The sequence below is a fragment of the Nansenia antarctica genome, assembly GCF_963989245.1.
Source record: "Nansenia antarctica genome assembly, chromosome: 5".
Lineage (NCBI taxonomy): Eukaryota > Metazoa > Chordata > Actinopteri > Argentiniformes > Microstomatidae > Nansenia > Nansenia antarctica.
Window position 1 is genome coordinate 14,238,274 of NC_137690.1, and position 12,220 is coordinate 14,250,493.

At 47.3% G+C, this 12,220-nt stretch overlaps 1 protein-coding gene across 1 annotated transcript; it reads left to right on the forward strand.

Moving 5' to 3' along the window:
- Positions 1-7,312: 7,312 nt before the first annotated feature.
- LOC308157218 (zinc finger protein 131-like) lies at positions 7,313-11,920 on the forward strand (the record flags this gene model as incomplete). Its single annotated transcript, XM_080530727.1, has 8 exons — positions 7,313-7,448; positions 7,758-7,859; positions 8,180-8,324; positions 8,713-8,842; positions 8,997-9,215; positions 9,708-10,083; positions 10,248-10,378; positions 10,639-11,920. 8 exons carry the CDS (start codon positions 7,313-7,315, stop codon positions 11,098-11,100), a joined length of 1,701 nt encoding a protein of 566 aa, XP_080386853.1. The 3' UTR covers positions 11,101-11,920.
- Between the last annotated feature and the right edge of the window lie 300 nt (positions 11,921-12,220).

The window sequence follows — 12,220 nt, forward strand, 5'->3', positions numbered from 1 at the left end:
CTTAACAGCCATCGGGCAGCCTCGTGGTCCTCTCAGCGGAGGACGGAGCGACACGATCAGTGCAGCGTTGTCCGAGCCGATGAGAAGGGTTGGCTCCGCTCCTTCTATCGGATGTAGGTCTACTCGCCGTAGGTGGGAATATCTTGCGCGTAATCTCTCCAGGGGGTAGTCGTAGCGGGAGAGCGCTAGCTGGTCTGCGGTGAAGACATTCTGAAGCCGATATCTATCCGACGGCCGCCCCGCCGGGGAGATAGAGAAGTTGATTCTCGCCCCGGTGACCTCTTTAAGGTCGCGACGTATCGTGCGCAGAGTCAGCTTCTCCTCAGTCCCGTGGAGCCCCAACTGGCGCACTGCCTCCTGGAGGAGGATGGTCCGTTCCGACCCGTCGTCTAGAACGGCGTACGTGTCGTACACAGCGTTGTTGTGGTGCAGTCGGACCTTCACCACCTTCAGTAGGACCTTGGAGCCGCTGCTCTGGGTTGGGTCTAGATAGTAGACAGGTGTTTCCTCTTCCGGTGCGCTACCGGACCTAGGGCTTCTGGTGCCCTCCGTGGACCTGGCGAGGGAGACCTCGTGTAGGATGTTGAGGTGGACCTCCTCACAGCGGTTGCACTTTCTCCTCAAGGTGCAGTTCTTAGCCAGATGGTCGCGCCCACAGTTCCAGCACCTCTTGTTCTCCTCGAGCCACCTCTGCTTGGCCTCGGTACTCAGGTTGTTGAAGTCACTGCACTCATTGAACCAGTGCTCGCTGGTGCAGTACGGGCATGGCGGTGGACCTCTCCGTCCCTTTTGAGGGGGTTGAGAGGAATCCTTTCCCTCAGGTCGGGCTTTCCTCTCTCTCCGAGGCTCCTCCTCCGTGTGCAGCACTCCTACTGGGCGTCCTCTGTTCGAGCTCGGCCTGTCCCAGCGGTCTCCCTTCTCCCTCTCCTTCTTCGGCTCAGCGTAACCCATGGCGTCTACGTTGGTGTCATGCACTTCCTCCAGTAGGAACTCCGCGAAGGCAGCCATGCTCAGACCCAACTTCCCGGGGTTACGAACGCGCTGCTGTCGCCGGAACCTCTCCTGCCGGAAGCGTGGGATCTTGCGGAGCAGCCGCTCTACGTTGGAGGTGCTGTTGATCTCGCTGGCGCCAGCTGGGCCCTGCGTCTTCAGCATTCCAACCAAGGTGTGCACGCGGAGCGCGAAGTCATCCAGCGCCCGTTCATCCTTGATGGGGGCCTGCTGTTCGAGGGCTTGCAGTTCAGCAAGGGCGTGGTTCCAGGGACGACCGTAGCGGGCATCCAAGTCGGCGAGCGCTCTGGTGTAAGGTGTCGGTGCGGAGGCATGGGCCAGAACCATGTTGTGGGCTCTGGGGTTCCTCACATGCTGAAGGAGAATCGCATATTTGTAGGACTCTGAGCAGGAGTCGTCCAAGAGCGTGTCTAGGCAGATGCGTAGTTCCACATACTGGCTCCTGTCCTCGTCCTTGAAGAAGGGGAACTTGGGTCCCTCCACCTGGGGAAACATCCTGTAGTGGATGATCGGGGCTGGAGTGACGGTCTGGGTGTCCGGCCTGCATGCATTTTGGTGCACTGGAGGACCTAGGGGTGTGCTATGCTCTTGGGGAATGGCTCCCCTCCCGGGCAGCGACGCTGGCTCCCTCTGGGCCGCGTAGCGGTCGGGTCCCTGGTCCTCTTCCTTCAAGGTGGTCAGCTGGGCCTGTAGTTGGACAGTCATGGCGGGGGTCATGGAGCCATCGGCGGGGGGTTCAGGAGATGGCACTCGAGAGGGCCGTGCGGATGATGCTCTGGAGCTACGGGCCGACGGAGCTCTGCTGATGCACACGTCGCGCATGGTCTGCATCACTTCCGCCATCGTCTCCGCGTGCAGTTGCTCTCTCCCCATCTGGAGGCGCTCGCGCTCGAACTGGATGCGTTCCCTCTCTAACGCCTCCTGGCGCTGCCTCTCCGCCGCGCGTTCCGCCCCCTCCATCTGGAGGCGTTCACGCTCGAACTGGAGGCGTTCCCGCTCTAACGCCATCTCGGCCTGTTGGCGCATACATTCTGACAGCGCGGCACTACTCCCTCTGGAGTGCATGCTATCCGCCCCAGAGGCAGAACTGCCCACGGAAACCCTGGACCGGGAGGAAGCCACTGAACGGCAGGAGCTAGGTCTCGAGCGCGCCGTACTGGGAGGCAGATCGTTAAGGCTGAGGCCCTCCCTCTTCCGCCCGCAGGCGCTGTCAGACCGGGCCTCTCCTTCCTGCTCTTCCGTTTCTACGGCAAAACCCTGCTGTTCTGCCATCTCATCCTCAGGCTGGTGCTCTTTGATGGCTGTCTCGGTGCTAGCCACCCGCGCGCCGGCGGACACCTCGGCCTCTCCGACCACTGTATCCCGTGGAGTGCGCTCCTCACTACCACTCAGTGAGCTTTCGAGCTCAAGCTCATACTCTTGTAACCTCGGAGGCAACCGCGGGACTCTCTGTGGTCGTGGCTCTGGCTCAGGGGGCGGAGAAGGGGGGGTAACTGTCTTGTCTGGTTGGCTGCGCTCAGCCATGCTATCACTACACAACCTATCCGGCTCGAAGGACCAATTGTAACCAGGGAGTAGCTAAAGGACTGTAGAATTTAGGAAGGGCTGGTTATCTAACTAACTCGGAGCTAAATCGGCAGTGTAGAAGGATACAGGCAGGGGGCGCCAGCAACCCTTTAGACTAGCAGTACTAGCATTAGCATTAGCATTAGAATTAGCATTAGCATTAGCATTAGCTAACAGACAACTAAACACACAGTAATGTAGCAAAGATGAACAAACACATTTATTTAGACAAATGATATATACATCCCCGTATATACTCCCTCCCAGCCGGCCACACACACACTCAATCACTCACTCACACGCAGGGCCTGGCCTGGAAAAGGCTTAGAGTCCCGGACTGAAAGGAGCGCGTTGAGGCCTGGTTGGAGCTCGCATGTGCTTCGAGGAAGGCAGCAGACAAAGGGGGGGGGTGACGTAGCAACTCGAAGGGAAAGGGGCTTCTTCGTAGTCCACGACGAGGTGTGAATGGCTCAGGTCCGGTGGTCCACGGTCGGTCGCAATCCACCTCGTGAAGGCGACGGCTCTGTCCAGCTTGGGTCTCGCTTGGTCCAACGTTAGCAGCCGGCGGATGGCAAGGCTGGCTAACGGGGACACAGCTAAACTGGGCTAGCGCTGCCAACTCAACGAACTCCGAACTCCCGCGGTGCTGCGGGTAGCCCGTGATTCACTACTAACAGTCAATGCCAAAGGCAGGTCTCCTCCGACACTCAGAGTCTCCCGTTCTCCTTGTGGACTGTTGAGAGATGTTGAATTGCTGCTGTAAGGTTTGCCCTCTGTCACAGTGGTAAACTCAATAATCACTCTTCAGGTCTTCAGCTTCAGCACGGTGTGCGTTTTACTGACTCCGCCATCTTAGATCGACTTCTCGTTTCCTCCTTCTCACTCTCGTCACTCTCTTCCTCTCATCACTCTGACGCACAGACCACTTCCGTCGCTATATATACACCAACCGAACATACATCCGGTCACGTACGCAGCATCCGGGTCACGGACACACCCCGGATATACCACGTCATTAAACATATACATAAACATTACAATAACAATACATACACCTTCATGAAAACGTACATGAATAGTATAGAAAATAATAAAGGAAATAACAGGGGCAAAAATAGGGCTGATTTGGGGGAACTAACTGGCTCTAAATTGTGGGCCTTCATAACAATGAGTATATACTGCATATGTGACGGGGTGTATCTTTACATGGATCACTCTCAGCTGGATGGCTCACGTTCATTTATTCTGTAGAAAACATGTACAGTGCATCAATTTGTGGACACGGTTGCAGGGTCATCAGGCTAGATTCCAGTCAGTGTTTTCAGATGAACTGACCATACAGTAGTCCCTCATACTACACAAATTATAACAATAATATGAAACAAAAATACAAAATGTGTAGACTACATAAATCCTCTCTTGTGTGATCGTACAGTGGTATTTGAACAGTCAAACAATCAATTATATATATATTAACAATAACAATACAATGCATAGAAAAACAGCGCAACTGGAATACACGCATGCACACCACGTGCAACACATGGCTGCAACCTGACTGCTAGGTTAGCTGCGAGCGTGGTGCAAACTAGCGAGGTGGAAAACCCAACCTCATACAATACGGTCTACTAACTTTGGCAGAACAACAGACATACAATAGCACAACAATAATAATATTACCTGTAGAAAACATGTACAGTGCATCAATTTGTGGACACGGTTGCAGGGTCGGCAGGCTAGATTCTAAAATTATGTTACACACGGACATTCACGTTAGCGCCATCATTGTTAACAACAGAATACTCACATTAACAACTTGTGATATGTTCCAAACTAAAATACTATAAATGGGGAAACTCAAAACAGCTATCTTACTTATCAAACATTCAAATAAAACATAGGTACATTGATAATCTCTCAAACGATATTCGATCTCAGACCCTGTAGAAAACGTGACCTACCCAGTCAGTGTTTTCAGATGAACTGAGCAGGATCACGTTGCGTCCCGCGCTATGCACTGTACAGCTGCATTTACACAGCATATCACGGATACACCCCGGATATACCACGTCATTAAACCCCTAGAGGGCGCAGTTTAGTTCTATTTTAGCTATAATTGAACTTGAACTTTCTACTCCGTTACACATACTGCCTACTAAATTCACAATAAGTATGTGAAAACCAGCTGACCATTTACACTGTATGCATCAGTGGAGGCTGGTGACTTCCAGAATTGAGGAGGCCAATTTTTTTCCGCTTGCTCGATTCACTCGCGATGGAATGTTCCCTGTTCTTCTTATCTGTCTTTGTTAAAAATTATTAATTTGTGTTTGGCGATACTGAAGGGATTGGGACACTCTCAGGATGGTGGATGAAGCAGCTTTTATTGCCTGCACAATGGGTCATCAAATAAACAAAACAATTGGCATGAATCTCTGGTCCGCCTGCAGCAGCTATTGTCCCTTCTGCTCAGGCTCACAACATTCACCACAACATACTACATACAATCAATGACATGTCAAAAGCACTCAAACACTATGTCAATCAGACACACAACATACAATTCAGAACAATACTTCATCCATTTCTAATATTTATCCTGCAGAACAGCACTCATACGCGTGTGGCGGAAAAAGGTACTACACGGAAGCCAGGCCTCCTGTGCCCACCCATTTTCAGTGATTTGGCCAATCACATATTGCCATGAAAAAAATTGCATTACATTGACTTCTATGAGAAACCACTTTCCGACAGGAGGCCTGGCCTCCATGTAGTACCTTTTTCCGCCACACGCGTGTATGAGTGCTGTTCTGCAGGATAAATATTAGAAATGGATGAAGTATTGTTCTGAATTGTATGTTGTGTGTCTGATAAAAAATATAATTATTGCTTTTTTAAATCTCTCTCTCTTCTCTCAAATTATTGGGGAGGCCAGGCCTCCTCCACCTCTATGGAGGAGCCTCCACTGGTATGCATACTCTATAGCCTACAGGGTCTCGCTCCATAATACGGCCCACTCAGTCATGGTGAATGTTATCTGATGTTAAGAGGGAAGCTATCCTCTAATCTAGGAATTGGATTTATTCTAATATAGGCCTACCACTCTGAGTAGGGCTAGATGACACCCATAACGCCCTTCCACCAGCCATCCGATGCTCTGATACTCTCAATGCATTTAAGGACACTCAAGACGCATCTGTTCAGACTCTCCTTCGTAGCAGCACTGCATGAGTCCTGACTAACACCATCCCCATAGCATGAGTCCTGACTAACACCATCCCCATAGCATGAGTCCTGACTAACACCATCCCCATAGCCTGACTAACACCATCCCCATAGCATGAGTCCTGACTGACACCAGAATGATAAGGTTCTATCTCCGTTTAGAATGATAAGGTTCTATCTCCGTGTAGGGTAGTTCAGAGATATTGAGCGTCAAAGTTTTTACATTCCATTATGTTTTGTGAGATTGAACCTTTGTATTTTATGAATTACTAACTCAAAAATGTCAACATTTTAAAAAATAACACCACACAGGCATTAATAAAAACCTAATGGATCAGATTATGTAAAAAAACTAAATTTTGACAAAAATGGAGATAGAACCTTATAATTCTAACGTCACGATATCGAAGAACGCACACTTGTTACCAGGCAACACTTCTTGGCGTCCTCCGGAGTTCGCAGTGGCTGCTGGGAACCCGAGGCCCGAACACTGAGCGACCGCCCTTTTTGGAGGAACCAGAGAAGAGCAACGCTGCCAGTGTCGGCAGATATATCTACGCCAAAACAACTCCTCAAAGCGACAGAACCCAACCCGAGGTAGGTGTACGAATGTGTGAGAATGGACGATTTGTTCACGGGAGGTTTAAATAAGGAAACGTCTCACGAAAATGTGTATTTTAATGCGCGATTTGATGACGTAATGGCGATGGTCAAACTCGAAACAGCGAGAGGCCTACTCTGGAATTATGAACGTTAGCTCGCTGGCTAACATGCTATCAAGGTTGGTCTCTGTTTCATAACGAATACTATGGCGTATGTATTTTTGGTATGATTAGACATGCAAATATGTTACTGATGCATACATACATATTAAAGTTTGATTACGTGTTTTGTAGAGGCCTTCCTTTCCGCTAACACTAGCTAGCTTAGCCACCCGCGTTAGACAGCATCGTTCATTTCCATTGGCCAACATGGTGAGATGCACACTGCTCTCAGACGTCTGATTGGCTAACATGGTGAGTTGCACACTGCTCTCAGACGTCTGATTGGCTAACATGGTGAGATGCACACTGCTCTCAGACGTCTGATTGGCCAACATGGTGAGATGCACACTGCTCTCAGACGTCTGATTGGCTAAATGGGACGTCTGTTCCTTATCATTTGCATTTTGTGGGACGCCGCTATTGGACAAAACATTATTTAATTGTTTGCTAATACTACAAAAAACACTTAAGCAATTTGCGTCCATCCATATTGATCTCTGTTTATCCTTATAAATGCAAAAGGCAGATGCACATGACATGCAAAACTTGAGCAAACTACACAACGTTCCCAATCTTTAATATTGCTCAGATTATGTGAACAGATTAACTGTAACTCAGTGCCCAGGCCACATCACCTATTAGAAAGTAACTAATATTCTTGGTAATAATGTGAAATTGTGTGTGAAAACCTCATTATGTATGTTTTTTATTTTTATTTCTGTCTGAACAGGGAGAAGGGCTGAGCGATGGCAGATGAGGTGGAGGTGGAGGTGGAGTTGGAGTGTGGGAGTGAATTCCCAGCCCATTATAAAGTCATGCTAGACAAACTGAATGAACAGCGGCAACTGGACCAGTTCACAGACATCACCCTGATAGTGGATGGTAATGCTTCATTTCAAAAGATAGTTCACCCCAAAACATTGAAAATAGTCTTAAGTCATGCTTACTGTATAGTCCATATTCCATGCTATCTTTGAGGTAGAAAAATGCCTGACAAACTTGGATTTTTGTCCTTTTGATACTTCAAGTAACTTTTAAGGGTTATTAATTGCAATAACAAAACAATGACATGTTGTTGTGTGAAGCCAAAGTCAAACACCCACACAGTGTGAATATTAAGTGTGAATATCATTCTAATTAATTTTATTATTTTCCATTCTTTGAATTGTTCTCCCTCCTCTGTCTGTGTAGGGCACCAGTTCAGAGCTCACAAAGCAGTGCTGGCAGCATGCAGTCAGTTCTTCCACAAGTTCTTCCAGGATTTCACACAGGAGCCTATGGTGGAAATAGAAGGTATGATGGACCACCAGTCTACTGACTGAATCAGTCAATCAAGAAGATGAACAGTAGAAGAGCTTGTGGTTTGGTTGCTATATCGCCACATTTACTTGTAGACATAAGACTAGAGCTGCATCCACACTAGTACCTGAGAATTAGCTAAGCCCCTGCTATGGAGAGCAACAGTTGAGTGGTATTTTAGAGACAAATAAAAGAAGCCACTTTACAACTAACAATTAACCCTAACCTGTGAGGAGGTATAATTCTGGCTTTTCACATGCCATCACAGTACAGCGAATTAACACACCCATCAATTCTTGTTGTCTTTTTGGCAGGAGTGAGTAACTCAGCCTTCCAGCAGCTGATGGAATTCACCTACACAGCCATTCTGTCTGTCAGTGGTCCGGAGGAGATCAATGATGTATTTAAAGCAGCCGAGTACCTCCAGATGCAAGAGGCCATCAAGGCCCTTAACAACAAGTTAGTTACCGTAGTATAATGCATCTTTTAGTGTTTTCCTATGAGTTGAAAAGCCTTTTTAGTTTTACCATAGCCCTTTTTGGATATTTTAACCTCGTCTTGTTGATTGTCCTATTTGTGGTTTGTTTTTGTATCCTTTATTTAATCTGGTAGGACAATTTAGAACAGATTCTTATTTACAATGCCGACCTGGCAAAAGGCACAGCCTTTTGAAGGGTAGGGGGTAAAAGAAATACAAAAGTTAAAACACATTGAACATGACAAACAAAACAGAACGGAGAACAAGAACAGTTACAAGTCAGGGACAAATCAGACCAACAACAAGCAGTATGTAGTACTCTTAAATGGATAGAAGGAGTCACATGCAAATCTCTCCTCCTCTCTGTAGGACGGTTGATGACACCCCCTTCAGTCCCTCCCAGGCTCTGACAGGGAAGAGCAAGGCCAAGAAGAGGAAGATCGCTGAGACATTCATCAATGTCATCACAGAGACTCTACCATCAGCGGAGAGTGAGCAGGTCAGAGGATTTAACCTGATTCATAACCTTTATTGTATAGGGTTATATAGAGTTGATGTTCAACAGCAATTTAGATTCTGAATTATCTTTATTCAATGTTCCTTTTTCCTAGTTTTTGCTGCTACAATTTGCTGATCCCACTTTCCTTTGACAGGTGCATATTGAGGTGGAGATCGCAGAGGGGGCTATCGAGGTGGAGGAGGCGGGGCTGGAGGAGGTGGAGGAGGCAGGGCTGGAGGAGGTGGTAGACGCCGCGCGGAATGCCCAGGCGGCTTCTGACGACTCGGCGCTTGCACTGCTGGCTGACATCACCAGCAAGTACCAGCAGGGGGTGCCCACATTGCATGTGGTGAAGAAGGAGTCACTAGACGAGGTAAACTATAAAGGATACACATAAGTAGTGTTGTTCCGATACCATTTTTTGATCCCGATACCGATACCGATACCTGACCGTGCAGTACTTGCCGATACCGAGTACCGATCCGATACCACGGCGTTTGAAAAAACAAAACAAAAAAACATGTTTTTTGAACCACATACTCACCTCGATGTAAAATTATTGCTAACACTTAGTCTGGCACTGCTCAAAACCTTTGTAAAACTCGTAAAGTTTTTGTAAAACTTAAGTAAAAAATAAAAATAAAAAAACTTACGTTTTTGTAAAGTACTCGCCGATACCGATACCAGCATTTTTGTGCGTATCGGTGGCCATGCCGATACTAGTATCGGTATCGGAACAACACTACACATAAGTAAATAATCAAGCCAATTACAGTCATGTGTAGGTACTGTGTATGCTATTTGTATGGGTCCAAAGTGAATTCAAATAAGGCATTCAAATGTGTATGTGTGTACACGCTTTTAGGACATGGTGTATCAGGAGGAGACCGTTACGGCACCCAAGGCCATAGAGAACATAGAGGTGGTAGAAGTCCAGATCTCCCAACTGGACAACATGTTCCGCTGCAACAAATGCGACCGCAGTTTCAAGCTCTACTACCACCTGAAACAGCACATGCGTGCGCATGTTGCCTCGTTGGACAAGCCGTACGTTTGCAGACACTGCGGTAAAGCCTACACCCGAGAGGGGGCTCTGAAACAACACATCACCACGTTTCATTTTGAAGCGGAGGAACTGTCACGCAACCAGAGACCACTGAAGAAGGTGCACGTGTGCGAGTACTGCAAAAAGAACTTCGACCACTTCGGCCACTTCAAGGAGCACTTGCGGAAGCACACTGGTGAGAATGAATTACTTGAACGTTCAAGAGTAGCATCTAACATTTAGCATTGTGACTTTTTGTTATCTCTTGAGTTTGCATTGACTTCAGACAAGTTTAACCTCTTGACTTGTACATGGATAAGTTGTGCTTAGTTGTGGGTTATTTCTTGTGCTTGTGTGCAGGTGAGAAACCGTATCAGTGTCAAGACTGCCACGAGCATTTTGCCAGGAACAGCACATTGAAATGCCACATGGCCGCATGTCAGAATGGCGCCGGGGCAAAGAAGGGCCGCAAAAAACTCTACGAATGTCAGGTAAGAAGTGCCATGTTCAGCCGCTAACAAAATACTTTAATGCAAAGATAATTCTGCTGAAGGCACAGTTTGCCCAATATTGGTTCACTGCTAATAAACAGTCAGGAGACTGGAGGAATCAGATTGTGTGGTTCTCAGATTATTTTGAACCCTTCAAGTGGACCAAACTTGGTAGTGTCATACACTGTGTACACAAAAACAGTATCCTTCTTTGCTTTTCTAAATCCTCCCTCTTTCTCTCTCTCCCTCCCCCCTCTCAGGTGTGCAGTAGCGTGTTCAACAACTGGGACGAGTTCAAGGACCACCTGGTGACCCACACAGGGGACAAGCCCAACCACTGCACCATGTGTGACCTGTGGTTCACCCAGCCACGCGACCTCCGAACCCACCTCCAAGACCTCCACGGAATCCAGGACAACAAGCTAGACCTCCACGGAATCCAGGAGGTGGTCATTGCTGACCCCAACGCCGTCACAATAGCAATGCAGGGCGAGGAAGAGGAGACCGTCCTATTGGAGGATGAGATGAGGGAGGAGCATGTCGACATGGTCGCGATGGAAGAGATGACGACGACGACGGTGGTAGAGGATGGGGGGTTGACGGAGGAGGTTACGGAGATGTGCGAGGAGGATGTGGAGAGACTGGCGGGGGTGCACATCAGGGTGGTAGAGATAACGGGCGTGGTGGAGGTGGAGGGATCAGAACAGACTGTGGATGTATGAGGCTGGAGGATCATCATGGCTACGCCTCAAATCATACCTCTTCGCCCATACTTGGTTGCAGACTACTTTCAAACCTAGCCCTTTGTGGCTTTGATTAATAGTAGTGCACTTATATGGGAAATAAAGTGTTATTTGAGGTTGTCGTCGAACTGGAAAACGTCCACACCCGGTCCCCTCCAACTTCACCCTAAGGATTGGGTAATGGACAGAGATGAAGATGATCCATTGATGCTATTTATTTTGAGCCTGGTGTTATGGTTCTCCGCCTGTCTTTAAGAGATAATGCCCTCTGAATGACATCAGGACACATCACAGAAGGATCAAATGATTTAAATCTGTTTTCCCTTTATTTTTCTGTACAGCTATGTTCATTTCAGACCATAATTGTTCATTTGCCAAGACCATGTGTAACGGGTTATGAGCTGTGTGAATTGCATAACTCATATGGCAGCAGAAGACTTGCTGATGCACCTCATTGCTAATGCCACACATTAGTTTTATGCCACACGTTTGCTAGTTTAAACCTATATTGGGCAGCACTGGCCTGTTTGTTGAAAGATCATTCAGGGGTATGATTAAAAAGAGCATGTGTCATAGTCTCCTAAAGAGCTTTATTTTCTTAACTTTTAGTGAGTTTGTATAGTAAGAGAATGGCCGTGTGAATTGTTTGTGAATGCTCGATTATTCATGTGAGATCAGGTACTGAGACCTCCTCCCATCATATCCCTTTTCTTCCCCGTCTTTCTGTTTTCTTCTTTTTCTGACCTCCTAAGTTGTAGCCTGTTCGGTTCTGGAAGGCATTCAAAAGCTAAATGTTCATATTGCCCATGATTGTTTTTTACCTTCTGAATGTTGTTAATATTTGCCTCGATTTATTTGTACAGAGCAATAAAGAAAATGTACCTATAGCCAATGAATATTTAATTATCTAAATATGTCTCCTGTTTAATGCAGCTTCTCTCAAAGGTCTCCATTATGAGACCTTTAGTTTATCTACATGAAACATTATAATACATGAAATCATGTATTATACATTATCTTAACATTAATAGTGAGTATCCAACATTAATTCAGTCTGGCTGTAGTAATTGCGCTATGGTCGCAGTTGTGGTATGCACAC